The sequence below is a fragment of the Silurus meridionalis genome, chromosome 23 (genome assembly GCF_014805685.1).
Source record: "Silurus meridionalis isolate SWU-2019-XX chromosome 23, ASM1480568v1, whole genome shotgun sequence".
NCBI lineage: Eukaryota > Metazoa > Chordata > Actinopteri > Siluriformes > Siluridae > Silurus > Silurus meridionalis.
The window spans coordinates 24,850,147-24,868,835 of NC_060906.1; the positions used below are offsets into that span (position 1 = coordinate 24,850,147).

Consider the following 18,689-nt stretch of genomic DNA (forward strand, 5'->3'; position numbering starts at 1 on the left):
AAGGCAGTTCAGAGGTCACTGATCTTGTGTCTGTTCATAAGCAAAATACAAAGTTAACCCTTAGAAATTTATAGAAAATAAATGGGTCACAGCTCACACATTTTCCAGATAGAATTAACAAAGGCTGAAACAGGAAGCTCCGGTTAAGAGGGTGGTCGAACACTGGACTGACCAATTGGTGGCCGCTCTGCAGGATGCTTCAGATGACGGGGTTGTGTTTTTCCCTGTACACACATAACTGTGTGGCCACTTCCAACTCCACTACCATCATCAAGTTTACTGACGACACTGTTGTGGTGGGCCTGATCTCCAACAACAATTAGACGGCCTAACTACAGGAGATTAAAAACCTGGAGAGATGGTGCCAGGAGAACAATCTTCTCCTGAACGTCAGCAAGACTAAGAAGTTGATAATGTTCTTTATCATAAAGCAGGAGAGTCATACCAACCGCTAAACATCAATGGGACCTCAGTGGAGAGAGTGAATAGTTTCCATTACCTATGTCTTCAAATCACACAGGACCTGTCTTGGTCCTGTCCTAACACCACCCGGGTGAAGAAGGCCCGGCAGTGTCTGCACCATCTGAGACACCTAAGGACCTTTTACACTTGAACTATTAAGAGCATTCTTATGGGTAGCATCAATTCCTGGTTCAGGAACAGCACCATGCAGGACAGGTGAACCCTCCAGAGGGGATGCTTTCAGCCGAACGTACCATCTGCTCCAAGCTCCCTAACCTGCAGGACATCTACCGAACGCGGTGTCGGACCAGGTCCAGGAAGATTGTATACTCTGTCAATATCTTCCATACTTATGAATCCCGTTCTGGAATTCATTTGTACATACGTATATTTTTCTTTACTTTATATATTTTTTTTCTTTATCTACTTAATTTTTTTAGCCCTACATTGTCGTAGTCTGTATGAATGTGTATGTGGGGAAAAAAAAAAAAAATTTGAAAATGAAGCAACAGTCTTCACAGAGCAAGAGCCCATCATCTCCACAACTGAAAAAGGCGAGGCAGGTCTACAGCATGACCAAGTGCATGCTCGCCCTTTTTTGCATTCATGGCATTGTGCATTGAAAATGCATCTGTGGTGCACTGGTCTCGAAATGTTTTGTTAACTCATAGTTGGTACATCCAAACATACAAAGAAACATCCATATGAATGTCTCTAGGTTATGTATGTAACCCTGGTTTCCTGAGGGAACAATACACTGAGTCAACAATGCTTTGGGAATGACTCTGCGTTGTCCACGCTCTGAATCACGTGTGCAGTCTGTCCAACGGAGAGGCGTGACATCAATGCAGGCAGGGTGCTTTCATGACCATGACCAACTTTAAAACGTGCATGCGGTGGAGCTGATGATAGCTTCTGAAAAGGGAAGGAAGCACTGCAGGGATCCAGAGAGTGTCACCTGGAGATGCAGCATCTAGTTCCCTCAGGGAACCAGGGTTACATATGTAACCTAGAGACGGTCCCTTTCAGGAACTCGAGCTGCATCTACAACGCTTTGGGAATAAGTGTCCAATCACGCCATACTGACCAGTCCCTGCCTAGTGTGTATGGGCACAGCTTAACCGAAGGACGGAGAAGCCAGAAGTGGCTCTAAGGTCAAGGCTATAAAATCTGAAGAAAGGCAGAATTGCAAATGTCATGGGGAGGGACTCCAGAGGACCAAGCTGTAGAGGCCACCACACTCTGGGCAGAGTGAGCTTTGACCACAAAAGAAGCAGGGAGACCAGAGGACTCATAGCAAGATGAGATGAAATCCACAATCCACATCCTGAGTGTCTGTTTGTTCGCCTTTTTTTGGGGGACCTTAGCAGACAAATAGCTGCTCCGACTTCCTCCACAGTTTTGTCCTGTGGACGTATGTGTCCAGTGCTCACACCAAACAGAGTCAGTTTAGTTTCTCCTGGTCGAGGGCCTGAAAATAAGGAGGATAGGATGCCTGCAGCATGAATCGTGGGGTAGCTCCTAATAGCCACCTCGGCCAAGGGCTCAGAGGGGGGGTTAGAGAGGGCATCCAGCACAATGGCCAGGTCTCACACAGGCACTCTGGGTCACATCCCAGGCCTTAGCCTCCCGGGTGCCATGCAGGAAACTTGTCACCAAGGAATGCTTGCCCAGCGACTCCTCAGCAAGCACAGCACAGTAAGCCATGATAGCAGATACATAACCTTTCAGGGTAGAAGAAAACAACCCTGGGGTGATTTGCTTACATAGAAACTCCAGTACTGAACCAACCGGGCAGTTAACTGGGTTGTGAGAAGGAAAAATTCTGGAGTGAGTTACATGATGGTAGAGGGCGAACCTAGGAAAGACTGATTGGTGATTGGGACAGACATCAAGGGCCATTTTGGTGAAAGGAACAGAGGTGATGAGGAGGTGATGGTAGGTATGGTCTTAGGGAGAGAAATGTGGAAGGGCAGATGGTGGTAGATTTTGCTAAAAGGATGGAATTTTAAGAAGAAGAAGGAGCATAGGATGACGTATACGAGTGGAGGAAGTTGCACACAGGTGGACAATGTTCTATGTAGGAGATGCAACTTGAAGGAGATTGGAGACTGTAAGGTGTTGGCAGGGGACAGTATAGCTAAACAGCATCCAATGGTGGTCTGTAGGATGGCTTTGGAGATGAAGAAGAAGTGGAGGAGAGTGAGGACTAAAAAAAATTATAAGATGGTGTAAGGAGGAAGACTGTAGTGTGAGGTTCAGGGAAGAGGTCAGACAGGAGCTGGGTGTTGGTGAAGAGGTGCTGGATGATTGGGCAACTACTGCAGATGTGATAAAGGAGACAGCTAGAAAGGTACTTGGTGTGACATCTGGAAATAGAAAGGAAGACAAAGAGACATGGTGGTGAAATGAGGAAGTGAGGGAGAGCATAAGGAGAAAGAAGTTGGAGAAACAGGATTGGGATCGGCAGAGAGATGAATACAAGGAGATGTGGCAGCAGGTAAAAACGGATATCAATCAATCAATCAATCAATCAATCAAACTTTATTTATAAAGCGCATTACAACCACCAAAAGGAGCACAAGGCGCTTTCCAGTAAATCAAAAAATAAACATTAAAAATAAAAATGTAAAGTTTAATTAAAAGTAATAAATAAAAAATAAATTAAAAAATTATGAAAATAACTTAAAATAAGACACAATGAACATAAAATACCAGTTGAATCAGGGCTACATGTTAAAAGCTTGTCTGAACAAATGAGTTTTCAACTGCGATTTAAAAATACTCAGCTCAGTGACGCATCGTATGTGTGATGAAAGTGCATTCCACAGCGTTGGTCCCTGGACAGCAAATGACCGGCCTCCAAACTTTTTGTAGTTGCATTTAGGAACAACCAGAGAGGTATGTCCAGAGGAGCGGAGAGTTCTGGCTGGTTGGTAGACCTTTAATAATTCGGCAAGGTACGGCGGGGACAGATCATTAATCGTCTTGAACACAAACAGCAGGACCTTATACGCCACCCTAAACCGCACCGGAAGCCAATGAAGCGAGCAGAGGACAGGGGTGATGTGGGAGCATTTGGAGGTGTTGGTGAGAAGACGTGCTGCCGCGTTTTGTACCATTTGAAGCCGATTTAAAACCAAAACTCAGAAAACTGCTGGGTAAGTCCGAGCTAAACAGGATGTACTCAGTCTTTTCTTCATTTAGATGAAGTAAGTTCTGGGAAAGCCACTGTTTAATATCCTGAAGGCAACTATGGAGAGGGTCCAATGCAGAACGATTACTCTGAATCACAGGAAGATAGATCTGCAGGTCGTCAGCATAGAAATGAAATTGAACATTATGATTGGAGATGAGTTGTCCAAGTGGCAACATATAGAGTGAGAACAGAATAGGACCAAGAATAGATCCCTGAGGCACACCAGATGACAGAGGAGCAAACAAGAAAGAATGATCATCCAGCATTACTGAAAAAGTTCTGTTAGTGAGGTATGATGAGAACCAATTTAATACTGCACCCTGCAGTCCAACAACATGTTGAAGACGAGAGATGAGGATGGCATTGTAAGGCGGGGAACCACCCACTGGTCCAACGACGGTTTCCAGAGGCGTGGCGAAGGATTCTCGCGCGTTCTAATCTTTCCTTTCACATTAGATAATACGATTTGGATTAATGTATTACTTCATTTTTGTTATTGACCTTTTATCTGACTCCATTTAGATAAAACAATAAATATTTGCATAGGTTGTTATTTTACTAATAGTATAATTTTGATGGATGTTTGTCTAGTTATTCTGATTAAGCTCTGGCATTACACTCGTTCATTCGGTTCACACAGTCGCACAAGATCCTAGTATGGGCCCTATAATTAACATACTGGTCAACGGTCATAAGCGAATCAGTATTGGTCGCTGCCAGAGGTTGGACTATATGCTTAAGCGGCCGCTCTCTGCGTGCTCAACTTTAAACATACTTTATTTAGTCCCCTTAGAGGTGACACTTAATTATTACAATAATTATTTCTAACCACAGATAATGAATAGAATAATATTGAAATAATCAGAGGTTGAGGCTGACCCTATTTAGAGTGATTAGAAATGTTACTCTAAACGGAAATACATATTGTTAGCCTCCACGCTTCTAAGTACACTTAAACTAACGCCAAGTGCTAGTCGTATCTCTAAAATCCTTAGTTGATATTTACTATCTAACTGGGATTTAGGCCAATCCTAGCCTGATTTCCAGTCCTTACGGTAACTGCGGATGCAACGTTATTACTTGCAGTGTCAACATTTACCGAGCAACACAGAATAAAATCAAACATAACAATTTATTAACCAGGTAAGAAAATCACAATTCAAAGCCAATTTATAGTTCAATTAAAATATAACATAAATACAAACCAATAGTATTTACATTTAAACAAGAAATATAAAACCTTTCATACCTGGTACGAGACTACACACAGTAATCGTGCGGGATATCTGTTTACAGATTCCCTGAATTGTTGGTCAGTTCTCCTTAAATACCCAGATAGAGTAAGCATTATGTAAACATTATTTAGTCATGGAAGTTTGCATTGATTGGTTCTTACAGACCTGTGGGAGGCACCTCGCCTGTATACATCTGTAGTGGGGCACGCCCCTTGTATAGAGTTATGTTTTCTTTAACTTTATTAAAACCTTTTTTTATTATTTGTTCTATTGCTGTGGGAATGGGACCTGTGTACCAGTCGCGATAAACCTTTGTAAAGAAATGAAACATGAACATTTTCTGTCGTTATTTACATGTGATATGACCTTTCTTACACATAATCATCCGGTGTGCTGTAGAATGTTCTGTGTTGAGTATGTAACAGGAAAAGGAGGAGAAGAGGGGTCAGACACTTGTCTGCAGATCCACCATTTGTATGGAGATGTGGTGGTCAAGACCAAGGGTAGCTCTCCGGGGAGCCTACTGTATTCCTGGAAATGTTCTGGTTCTCGAAAGGGGGGTTGCGGGGTCGTTAGTCCCCTGCCGTGAGTCCTGGAGGAAAACGTGTTAGGGCCCACATCCTGGCCCACACCCCTCTCGGGCATCCATGCTGTGTTCTCGGGAGGGGGCCGACCTTTTGGTCAGGATCAAGCAAAAGTCTTACAGCATGATCCACGGTGTCAAATGCAGTGGTAAGGTCCAGTAACACCAAAACCACAGAGCTTTTACCATCCAAGGCTCCAAGAATGTCATTATGGACCCTCAATAATGTTGATTCAGTGCTATGTCTCGACCTGAAATCAGACTGAAATGTATCACCAATGCCGTGCAGTTGAAGGTGAGACTGAAGCTTGGCTAAAACAAGCTTCTCAGGCCACCTTCCTCCATTCCTCAAAAGACACTAACATGTCCATTGTGGGAGCTTTCTGTGGTATACGAGAGTCAGCATGGGCTCTCTGACCACTCAACTGTGTAGTCTGTGTGTTCTGATCTCATTAGACCCTGATACTTACCTCTGTATTCTGAAACACCCCAAAAACTGCTTTTTGGGAGATGGTGTGACCCAGTTTTCAAGACATCACAAGCTGCCACAGGTTAAATTTGCTCAGATCTTTATACTTATTCATCAACCTTTATATTTTATGCAGGAATCTAAAATTTCATGACAATAGAACATCTCATTTGGTCTCCTCAACATGGTATTCTTTAATTAGGACATGATGCTTAAATGCTGCACTAAAAAAAAAAGTTATAAACATCTATAAAAAAAGCCTCCAGCAATGTTGCATGTGAGAAATGATTATTAGCTCCACCCCAAACCAGTCTACAAGCAGCCATGAGTTTGGACTCGAGAGTTGAGGCCGAGTGTGAAAATGTTCTTAAGACATTAATAGAAGTGTTAGTGGCTGCAGCAGTGTCTCTCATATGCAGGTGTTTCAGTTTAATAAAAACAGCATTGTGGTTTCTGAGTTTCTGAGACGGAGTGTTTCAGCACCTCACACTGACCTGCTTCATGCAAACTTCATTAGTGACTATAATGAGAAGAATTTCAACTGCAGAATCCAGAATGAATACAGTTCATCACCTCCACACAATGAGTGTTATCATTGGAATTTTTTATTTCCTGTAATGAGTGTGTTGTAGTGACCTGCACATTCACACCAGTAGCAGAGATCTTTATCATACAATGGAAAAGTTCATGCACATAAACATGACCACAAAGACCCCCTCACATGCATGCTCACACACACACACACATGCTCATGCACACATATAGACACACATCACACATTTTTGTGTTTCCTTTGTGTGTCTTTATAAAGTTCAGATCGGACTTCTTTAAAATAACTTTATTCTCCTGTGCAGGTTACAGAAGTAACATAACATTAGACCAATAAAATTGCTGAAATTCTTTATATTAAATTAGATGCGCTCCCACTGAATCGGGCTGCACCACATCATAAATATGGATGATGTTCCTCTGATGTTTGACCTGCCGCTCACTCGGACTGTCTACAGGAAATCATTTGTCATGCTGAAAACAACCGGGCATGAAAACACGCACTTCACCTGTGTTCTGAGCTGCACGGCATCGGGAGAAAAGCTTCACCGATGGTGATTTTTAAACGCACGACGATGCCAAAAGAAAAACTCTCGAGAGAAATAGTTGTGAAAGGAAGGAGAAAGACAGTGAACAATGACTTTCTTGGTAGGCTACTGTTTAGATACAAGCCGTGTAACAGACACTGTCTTTCATTAAAGCCTGTGTAAAGTTCATTATTTTCAGTGTAGACACCTGCGGCTTATAGACAGGTGCAGCGTATTTATGTTCAAAATAAAAATCTTTGTAAAATTCAGTGGGTGCGGCTTATATATGGGTGCGTTTAATAGTCCGGAAATTACGGTATTTAACAACAACACATTTTATTCCAGTTGCTGAAATAAACAAAAATATGTACATTATTAAAATGTAATACAGTAAGAAAAGAAAAAAGAAAATATGAATTATATATAAAATTAGTAAATAATAAAAAACTTTCTTTCAGCTTCTCCCGTTAGGGGGCGCCACAGCGGATCATCCGCATGTTTGATTTGGCACATGTTTTTACGCTGGATGCCCTTCCTAACACAACCCTTCCCATTTATCCAGGCTTGGGACCGGTTATAAGAGTGGCTGGGGTTGGTTCCCTCAACCAGGGATTGAACCCCGGCCGCAGCGGTGAGAGCGCCGAATCCTCACCACTAGACCACCAGGGAACCTAAAATTAGTAAATAATAATAATAATAATAATAATAATAGTAGTAGTAGTAGTAGTAGTAGTAATAGTAGTAGTAGTAGTAAATCATTAATATGTGTAGATTTACACTGCAGTGTGTATAAGAGTTGAAGTAAACTGGTCTGATAAATGTATCTAACACACTGCTCTGGTTGGATTTCTCAGAAATCGGACTGCATGCAGCACAGTGTATATTTTCTGAAAATGATGTTGGACTCAGATGTACATGAACAAGCAGTTTAATACTGTTATACATTATCATTATATACATTATATACGTTATAGATAAATGTTCAAACTACTGGCTTAAATTTTTCTCAATTTCCTATTAATAATTGTATTTCTTTATTATTATTGTGAAATTGTTGATTTTTGTTATTATAAAATAGTATAGTACAAGTCAAACTTCTACATTAAACAGATGATTCTTTAATGGACCTCCAGAGAAAATACAAGCAGCAAGAAAAACATCAGGAAAGAAAGAATCTGATGAATACGGATTTCTATGTAAAATAAGATTCTGATCAGTTCTGATTTGGAGTTTAGACCTACTTTAAGACAAAATAAGAAAAGTTTCCTGGTTGAATAACTGCAGCAGACACACAAAGGCAGTGACCGGGTGAGTGGAGGAAATGAGCTGCTGTTAAATGAGACACAGGAAAGAACAAAGTGCAATCGGCAGTTTTAAATATCTGTTGATGTGAAATACGAGGATCATTTATTAAAGTCGCACATTTCAAACACCATGTTTCTCATTTCACATCCACACCTACAAACGTATACATTTTTTTGCAAGAATGTGAATGAGACTTTGTCAGGGATTCCCCTGCCACGCCCCCCTCAGTAGCTGTCCGAGATTCACCCTGCCACACCCCCTCAGTAGCTGTCACAGTTCCTCATTATTCTTTGCCTGCTAGGATCACCGACAGCTGTGGCTCGTTAAGGACTAGACTATATAAACTCACGTTCTCGAGTCACAGGCTGTCGGTTCTTAAATTGTCATGCTGGTCACTCCGCGACCGCCTGCCTTCCCGCTGGTTCTGTTCCCAAGACTCTGTTTCCACGTTGGATTACTCTTTGCCGTGGAGTTGCATTCAGTTCAGGTTATGTTTTCCGTTGGACATTTACTTTCGTTTTGGATTACTCGTCTCGAGCGGATATCTTAGTTTGCTTTCCTTCGTGGCATGTGAGTGTTTAGTTTGTTGAACTGTTTTTGAATAAAGACAATGATCGAGTTATTTCCGCTTCCGCGTCATCAGCCTGACAGACTTGCAGTTGATTAGACCAGTTTGGTTATAATTCCATCTCGTTTCAAAATTTAAAATGCGTTGATGATGAATTCACATCATTTACTCTTGTTGCACAAACACATGATCGCTAAGCTAAGACAGTTGCTAGGTTCTTGGTGACGCAATGGTTCTGCATGCAGTCTTACTCTTATTCTGACAAAAGCAATTTGTTTGAGTTGTTGTTTAACTAACAGCATTAGAGATGTTGTAACACATGTTAGTAACTTCACTGGAAACCTTGATGTAAAATGTGTGTACACATGACAGCTCTTTTGGATTTTTGCACAGAATAGACTGTCCTCAAATAGGTAAAAGGTAAAAGGTGCACAGTGGGTGAAGCAGTAACAGTTAATGTGACAATGTGATTATATATTAGACCTAATTAGACCCCATCTTTAATTATTGATTCACTATAAGTTTCACAATATTCAACCTAAACACACTTCAGTAACTGAACCTTTAACTGGAAATGTTCCAATCAGTAGATTTATAAAAGTCTAATATCTCTTTCCTCCATGATGAAGAAATAAACTCGAGTTTTTCTCTCTCACTTTAAACCTCATTGTGTTTCTATCAGCCCTGAAATACACTCTGTGGTATGAGATGGAAAACAAATTACGTCTCAAACCAAACACCAGCGTGAGGCCAATCAGGGTTTTACCACATCAAAGGACTCATAGACTGCAGCTGCACTTTGTCTAAACATTTTAAATGAATAAGTTTGGACTTGTTTTTGTCACGGCAGTCACCACGCATAGGAAGCAGAAGTGACTCAATCATTTCGTTTTATTGAGATTCACAACACAAACACGAGTCAGGAAGTTACGAACCGTAATGCGAGTATAATCCAGACAGCGGGAGTAATCTGTAAAGCTGTTATGCGAGGTACGGAGGCGGAAGCCGGAGTAACGGCAAACATAAACTTTATTCAGCAAAGGCAGAGCCAACACAAAATACCCGTGCAGAATCGGGATAATCCGGCAAACGGCAGTTCAAAAGAATACATCCACGGTGCGTGAAGAAGGAAGCGCGGCACGGGGTGAAGTGACGGGGAAGCGTCTCTAGTCCGAGGTGCGCTGGGAAAGCCAAACGCGGCAGTGGAAAGGACGCGGAGTCCGGGAGGAGAGAGTATGCAGCGGAAGCAGCGGAAGTGCGAACACACACAGCAGGAACCTGCACGACCACGCATGAACCTACAATAACGGACCCCGAGTGTGGGTGAGTGAGTGGTTTATATGGAGGCAGGGAGAGAGTTCATAATGCGCTTCAGTTGTGTGTGATTTGCGCTGCACGCTTGGGAGCGCGCAGCGGCAAAGGCAGCCTCTGAAGGAGGCGTGGCAGGTGGATTCCTGACAAAAGCGGGTATATTCCACAGGGCATGTAATTTTCTTACAGCGGGAATTATCCATAGGGTGAAGGTAATCCATGCGAGGGGAATGTTGGCAGTTGGTAATCCAGGAGATCACAAGCATGACTGTGTAGATCCGACGGCGAGTCAGGTTGAAAGTGGAACTTATAAAGAGGAACTGGTAATGAGTAACAGGTGTCGGTGATTAACACCGGGCACAGCAGAGAGGGTCCTTAGTGTTTACTTCCAGATTTCAACTTTTTGTTACTTTTTATTCATGTTGGTAAATTATTAAGAAATAGTTGGTGGTCCGATTTGACAGAGATGAAAGACCCCTGAACCAAAAGATTGTGCTCCTCTTGAGAACATACGTACCTCTGAGCCTATGGAACTCATCTGTATTGATTTCTGGACAGCACAGCGGGGTGACAAGAGTGTGGATGTTCTGGTAGCGACAGACCATTACACTAAATTAGCCTACGCTTTTCCCTGCAAGAACCAGTCTGCAAAACAGGTTGCTTATCACCTGTGGAAGAGTCTCTTCTGTGTTTACGGATTCCCTCGGAGAGTGCATTCGGATAAAGGTTCAAGTTTTAAGAGCAAATTAATGAAGGAGTTGTTGAATATGTCAGGTGTCAAGAAATCGCACACCACTCCTTACCACCCCATGGGAAAAGAGATCACAGAACACTTCAACAGAACCTTAGGAAACATGATAAAAGCTTTACCTGCCCAGTCCAAATCTAAGTAGCCACAGTCTTTGCAGATGCTGTTCACGAGGCTTTGCGCCTTTCTATCTAATATTTGGAAGAGTTCCGCGTCTTCCAATCAATGTGATGTTCCAACATGTTCTCAGCGATGATACTGTTGTGAAAGCCTCAAATGTGATCTCGGTAAAGCTGCAAAAATTGCACAGAAGCACAGTTCTACTGAGCAAGCTCGTCATGCCAAAATCTACAATCGGAAAGTGAAAGGATCACCTTTGACCACTGGTGACCGAGTCCTTCCGGCGAACCGCGGTGAGCGTGGCAAACGAAAAATTGCAGACAAGTGGGAGTCCAGCCTTTACGAAGTGATGTCCGTGAGATCACCCATTAATGTCTATCGCATAAGAGACACTGAAACAGGCAGAGAAAAGTCTGTGCACAGGAATCTCCCTGTTAACTTTCTGTACGAAGATGAAGTCGACTTACCATCCAAGTCCCATTCAAGTGATTCAACTAAAGACTTGCCTGATCATCCCGAGAGTGATAAGAGAACAGCTCACTGGGTTATGCAGTCTGATCAGCACAGCTGCCCTGATGACAGTGTCTCAGTTGTTTTGTCTGAAATTCAGTGTTCTTTGGATGTGCACAATTCCAATTCAAAAGCAGATTCTGAAACCTGTAGTAGCATCCCACATTTGTTGGATGAAGGACTACCTCCTGACGATGAGTTAGATGAAAGTTCCTCTCAGCACTCCTTAACCCTGCTAGTTTTTCCACTTTCACATGTAGTCAATAACACTGTTCCGGATACAGTTGACCCTGCAATTTGCAATCAACCAGAACACATTTGTACAGACACAGTTAGTACTAGGGCTGGTAGGACCATTAAACCTCCACAACGATTGATCTATGAGATGAATAGTCAGTTTGTGCATTCTTCATCACCTTCAGTGATTTCACTTTTTGATGTGCTGAAAAGCCTTTTTCATGGGTAACATATAAGTTTGCTTTTGTCATTTGAGTTGAGTTTGTTTTTTTAAGAAGACATTTCTATCATTGAATTGTGTATGTGGACAGACTGAGAGAAAAACAGTGAAATACTCTGCCTGTTTAATCTCAGTGGGGTGAGAGTTCCAAAGGTTTTGTGCATGTGAGGAAATGCCCAGGCGGCAGAACTCTCTCCATAACTGAGCCAAGAATTGAGGTCTGCAGTCCGAGACAATATCTCTGGGAAAACCATGGAGGCGAAATATGTGCTGGGGGGCCAGCTTGGCGGTTTCTTTGGCAGACGGCAGCTTGGGTAGGGCGATGAAGTGGCCCATCTTTGAAAACCGATCAATGACCAACATGACAACCGTGTTGCCATTGGAAACGGGCAGCCCGGTAATGAAGTCCATGGCGAGGTGTGACCACGGGCGTTTCCGGATAGGAAGGGGCCGAAGAAGACCTTGGGGGCAGACACAAGGGTTCTTGAGTCGGGCACAGTCGGGGCAGGCTGCGACAGAAGCACAGGGAGTTGTGACACCTTCAAAGAACATCAGAGCGGAGACCCTCAAGGATGAACAGGAGACCAGTGAGGCAACCCTCAGGAACAGGACCCCTGGCCCGGGCATTCTTGAACCGCTTCTCCAAGGTAAGACTAAGGGTGCGGACCGACACCGACTTGGGAAAGATGGTCTCCGGGCATGGCTCCACCTCCACAAGGGCATGAACTCTCAAGAGCGCGTCAGGCTTAACATTTCGGCTACCAGGCCGGTACAAAAGAGAGAACTGGAAGCAGCCAAAGAAAAGGCCCCATCTAGCCTGTCAGAGGTTAAGTCGTTTAGCCTATTGGAGGTACTCAAGGTTGCGATGATCCATCCAGACCAGAAAGGGGACCTCCGCACCCTCCAACCAATGGCACCATTCCTCCAAAGCCAGTTTCACAGCAAGGAGCTTCCTCTCGCCCACCGAGTAGTTATGTTCTGAGGAGCTAAGGCACCTGGAAAAAAAGGCGCAAGGATGCAGGCGGTTATCCTCAGGGCAGCCCTTACATTGGAGCCGTCGACTTCAACAACAAATTGCCGGGCTGGGTTGGGAAAGATGAAGATGGGTGCCTCCGTAAATCTCCACTTAAGCTTGAGAAATACCTCCTCAGCCACGGGTCCCCAAAAGAACGAGCGAAGGGAGGATGTCAGGCGGTGGAGGGGCGCTGCCACCAAACTATAGCCCTTGACGAAGCGGCGATAAAAATTGGTGAAGCCCAGGAACCTTTGTAGTTGGCAGCGAGAGGTGGGGTTTGGCCAGTCCCGGATTGCCTGGATCCTGGCAGGGTCGATCTGGATATTACCGGCTAAAAGTAGGTATCCCAGGAATGAGGTTTGTGAGGTGTTAAACTCACATTTCTCAGGTTTTACGTAGAGCCTGTTCTTGAGGAGTCTCTTCAAGACCTAACGCACCTGTTCCTGTTTGTTTATTGAATAGGAGATTAGGATATCATCTAGGTAGACAAACACGAATGTGTTGAGCATGTCACAGAGGACCTCTTTGACTAGTTCCTGAAAGACGGTTGGGGCATTGGTTAGGCCAAAAGGGCATGACGGGGTACTCGTAATGACCGGCTGGTGTGTTGAAGGCGGTCTTCCATTCATCCTCCCCCCTGACATGCACCAGATGGTATGCATTGCGTAGATCCAGCTTAGTGAAGATTGTGGCAATATGCAGGAGTTTGAACGCTGAGGCCATAAGCGGCAAGGGGTAATGGTTCCGGACAGTGATCGCATTAAAACCCCGGTAGTCAAAACATGGTCACAGGGATTTATCCTTCTTTTCTACTAAGAAGAAACCTGCCCCAGCTGGGAAGGAGGATGGCCGGATGATACCTGCTGTCTGGATATTCTGGTCCATGGCAGCTCTCTCTGGGGCGAATAACTGATACAAGCGGCCCCTTGGGGGACTGGTTCCTGAAAGCAGGTCAATGGCACAGTCAAAGTGTCAGTGGGGAGGCAGGGAGGTAGCCAAGGCCTTACTGAACATGTGTGTGAGGTCATGATAGATTTCAGGAATGGATGCTAAATCTGAGTGCTCAGGAGTGACAACCCGCAGTGGTTTGGGTGGGGAGAGGGCGAGGCAGTTGCCAAAGCAATGCACACCCTAGTTCAGAATACGCCCTGTAATCCGATCAACACGTGGGTTGTGTTTCCGAAGCCAAGGGAACCCGAACATGATGGGGGCTTGTGGAGAGGAGATGACCAGGAAGTAAAGCCACTTCTGATGTTGTTTCCCCACTGCCATGAGTAGAGGCTTAGTGCGGTGCGTGGCCCGCCCTAAAAGGCTGCTGTCCAGGGCTCTGATCAGCAGAGTTTCAGGTAGGGATTCCATGGGGACTAGTAGTTGCAAGGCAAGCTTGAGGTTGATGAATTCGGCATCAGCCCCAGATTCAATGAAGGCAGCCAATTCCGTGCCTCCAGGGGCAACCTGAAGGTGGACAAAGATAGTGGGTTTGGAGGGAGCAGGGAAGGAGTGGCTCGTGGGTGCTCCCCCTTTACCGACTAGCCTTGCCTTTTACTGGGCAGGATGTGGCCATGTGCCCTTTACCTCTGCAGTAGGCATAGAACCATCGACCGACATTTCTCCTTCTTGGCGGGGGTCAGGTGGTGACGTCCTATTTCCATGGCCTGTGGTGGAGAGAAAGAACGGCTGGCAGATCCCAAAGCATTAGGTGGGGAACTGCTTATAGTTGAAGGACTGTGAGTATCTAGGGCCTGAGTGGGGTAACCACGCTCCTGGTGGCGTTCCCTCATGCGCCGATCGATGCGTGTAGCCAAGGAGATCAGAGAATCCAGATCCAGGGGTGGATCACGAGCGGCGAGTTCGTCCTTAACAGCAGAGGAAAGTATCGTAAAGTGCTATGCGATTCCATCCGCTGTCAATGGCCTGGGTCTGGAAGTCAGCTGCGAACTGTGCAACAGAGCAATGCCCCTGTGTGGCCAAGATCAGGGAGCGGGCCGCATCTTGGCGTGGCATAGATGAGCCGAAATCCTTATGGAGTTCGGCAAAAAAGGCGGCGAATGATCTCCAGTTGGCCGATTGACTTTCCCACTCCGCGGTGGCCCACCTTAGGGCTCCGCCTGACAGGAGGGAAATGACGTAGGCCACATTGGAGCGCTCCATACTGAATTAAGAGGGCTGCATGCTTAAAATCAGATCACACTGCATAATAAACGAGCAGCAGGAGTCTGGGTCACCCGAAAATTGAGCTGGTGGCGCAAGCTGGAGCCTGCCAAGCTGGGGCAGCAGGCGATGCCGGTAGCTAAGCAACTGTGAGGAGTCTGTCACCAAAACCTGTGCGCAAAAATCCCATGATTTCCTGCACACCTGTGGAGCCGATTCACGGAGCCGATTTCAGGAGTCTGATAACTCATCCAAAATGATGATATGCTAAACCAGACCATGATTCATCTGCATAAAACTTAGATGCTTTGTGACATTTATTGTTATGGAGTTGGTGGTAAGAGACTACATGGTTTATTTCCCAGAGGAACACCAAGGAATTTGTTATTTTTGACAAACTTTATGGATTCACTTTGTGTCCTCCCAAAGTCAACAACCCTCACTTTCTTATCCACATTCAGGACAGGTTGTCAGCATTGCACCAGTCTATTAACCTCTGCACTTCCTCACTGTAAAAAAAAAGTCAATCATCTTGTGGTAGAAATTCAATGTGGAAACAAAACATTTTTTAGGGTCAAGACTTTATATTTTTATAGGCTCAGTGTAACGAAAGCACACAAAGCTAAACCAGAATATCTCTACCACGTCTCTTCTTATGCAGCTTATACACTGACATTTTACATAGACATGGAGAAAAAGACACACAGACAAAATAAAGGTCAGGGGAAGTTTGTTTTTTATATTATATATTATATATATTATATACTGACCCTGTGTTCTGACACTAATACCCAGGGATTTGTATTGTATGTGTGACAAACAAAAGCATCTTCTCCTCATCCTGCACTGTTACACATAAAGGCTCTTAGTTTTTCAGATTGCATTTACAGACATACAAAATAAAATATTTAACTAATCTAAAGTCATTACAACATTCATAAGATTTATATAATCTCTAATCTTTATAAAGCTCCCATGCAAAAAAAAAATTCCATAATAAAAGTTGAGGTAAAATGTTCAAAATGAGACATTTTCTGATAGTTTTATCTTCAGGATCCAACAAAAAGATATTTTTCCATTCAAGAAATCATGTGCACTAATGTTGTTTTCTGATTAAAATATGACACGTTTGTCTACAAACTGGGGAATAATTCAATTTCTATTGATTTTCAAGTCTGAACTCATTTCTTTGGATCTATTTGATTTGAACTTGTGCATAAACGTCTTCATGTCTCTGGTCTCTGGATGTTCTGGAGGATGAAGGTTTCTTAGCAAAACTCACAGCTGCATAGTTCAAGACATCTTCATCATCAGCCTGATAAAGAACAAGAGGTGTTTATACACCAGAGTGGATTAAAGACTAAAAAGAATGAGTCCATTGATATTTAGTAAATGGTTTAGGAAAATTCTTTGTACATTGTGGATTGTAGGTCAGATGTGGATTTCTTTATCAGAATAGAATCACAGTGAATAGAAGACTGGATTACCTGATTGCTGCTGATTTCAGGGTTTTGTGATGAAGCACCTGAACAATAATATAAAGAACAAAATTTAAAATATAGAAAAAAATGCACATTTTGGAAAAAATTGAATAATAATAATTATACAAACCTTTTCTATGATTTTTAAATAAAACTCCAACCAGAACCATGATTACAATAACAGATATTATACTGAAGGTCGTTAAGGCATAAAGAATCCAATGCTTTTCAGCTGAAATGATAAAAAATGTAAAACTTAATAAATGATCTAATATTAATATTAACAGGGAAAATTCACTAATGAAAATTGTGTTATTGAAAATGAAAGAAGATTATTTGAACAAAACGTACGCTTATGGTTTTCATCACTGCTGTTTGAACCCTGGTGTGTATCAGAACCTGTGATCTTGATTTTTGGTCCAGGTGAAGGACAGAGTTTCATCTCTTTATCTTTACAAATCAATTAGAAAAGCAGCAGATGAACAGAAATGATAGTAAATATGAATAAAGTGAAATCCTCAACATTTACTGCATATGTACACATAATACTGGTTAAAGTGTTGATCTGGAATTAGCAGCTTATCAGAGTCAAACTGTTTACCTTCAAATTGCAGACGTGCTCCAGATGTGAACTTTATTGTAGTTCCCTCCATTTCTCCACAGAAATATTCTCCTCCATCATCTTCTCTCAGGTTCGTAATGTTGAGATCAAACTGATGCTCATTTACAGTAAAATTGAAGCGATTATCATTAAATCCATCAGTAAATGTGTAGTTATTTGTCCCGTAACGTTTTGCAAAAAACTGAGGCACTTTTCCAAAACTCTGTCTGTACCAGACTACTTTACTTTTGTCTCTGATCAGACTGAGATCACACGCTATAGTTACATCTTCTCCACTCTTTACTGTTCTCACGTGAAGCTCCTTGATGTCAGATGTTTTTACTGTAAAAAGTGTGTGATATTTAATGGTTAATGATGTCAGTAAATGAGGTAAATATGTAATATTACTATTTGAAATGAAAGATTTGAAAATGTTCTCACCAGCTGTGCAGAGACAAAGCAGAGAGTAAAGCGCCACAAAGAGTGAGATCATCATTCCTGTTCAGACACAGTGATAGTGAGGAAATCAACTTGTGTGTTCAGTAGAAAAGCAGCTCTCACTCACACCTGATTGGATGATTTGAAGCTGTGGACTGATCTGATTGGTTCATTTGCTCTAATGATATGTGAAATTCTCCTTGTGTTCTCGTCTCTTCTGATGCTGTCACGAGTCACATGACTATGCGGATATGATCTACTACAGCTTTATTAATCGTGTAAGTTAATGATCATTAAAAGTAAAGTTATCAGTCTGCTCTATGCTGAGCTTCATGTCTACACTGTAGTCTTCCTCTACTACCACACATTACAACTTTCAAGTTAATGGACACGGCCTGTGGCTTTCAGATCTCTTCAGATCCATGGCCCTCTTGAAAACTGTGGTCTGAGGTTTAGAAATATATTTCCAGGTAAAGCGCTGCACTTTAAATGTTCAGTGATATTTCATGTCGTACTTCTGTATCTCCAAATATTTCCTGATTCATTTGTCTACATACAAATTAGCCATAACTTTAAATCCACACTCTAATATTGTGTAGTTTTTCCTTGTGCTGTCAAACAGTTCTGCCCCATCACAGCCTGGACTTGTTGGGTGTCCTCCAATTTTTAAACTCAAATCTGACTCAAATTTGTAATAAAAGATTTATCTTGAATATTTCTAATTCAAGCTGATCAACTTATTGTTTGTATTATTTGTATTTACTTCTTTAATTTTAATAGATTATTTTAAGCATTCTGGCTTTCATTCATCAAGTTTGCTGACGACACTGTTGTGGTGGGTCTGATCTCCAACAACGACGAGACGGCCTACTACAAGAGGTTAAAAACCTGGAGAGATGGTGCTAGGAGAACAACCTTCTCCTGAACATCAGCAAGACTAAGGAGTTGATCGTGGACTTC

At 42.9% G+C, this 18,689-nt stretch overlaps 1 protein-coding gene across 2 annotated transcripts; it reads right to left on the reverse strand.

The window, feature by feature from the left end:
- Positions 1–16,237: 16,237 nt before the first annotated feature.
- On the reverse strand, positions 16,238–17,784 carry LOC124376631. Of its 2 annotated transcripts, none has more exons than XM_046835836.1 (6): positions 17,733–17,784; positions 17,292–17,633; positions 17,042–17,134; positions 16,821–16,922; positions 16,697–16,734; positions 16,238–16,524 (listed from the first exon to the last, which is right to left on the reverse strand). In XM_046835836.1, exons 1-6 carry the CDS (start codon positions 17,782–17,784, stop codon positions 16,405–16,407), a joined length of 747 nt encoding a protein of 248 aa, XP_046691792.1. In that variant the 3' UTR covers positions 16,238–16,404. The 2 variants fall into 2 exon arrangements, with proteins under 2 accessions (XP_046691792.1, XP_046691791.1); XM_046835835.1 differs by having other exon boundaries at positions 17,042–17,140.
- Between the last annotated feature and the right edge of the window lie 905 nt (positions 17,785–18,689).

What these genes read in the sequence shown, in the direction of transcription:
- LOC124376631 (XM_046835835.1), bottom strand. Translation starts at nt 17,784, where the DNA reads ATGATCTCACTCTTTGTGGCGCTTTACTCTCTGCTTTGTCTCTGCACA. An exon ending in GCTTTGTCTCTGCACAGCTG is followed by an intron (nt 17,634 to 17,732) that starts GTGAGAACATTT and finishes CACTTTTTACAG; the next exon opens with TAAAAACATCTGACATCAAG. An exon ending in CAGTGATGAAAACCATAAGC is followed by an intron (nt 16,923 to 17,041) that starts GTACGTTTTGTT and finishes TTATCATTTCAG; the next exon opens with CTGAAAAGCATTGGATTCTT.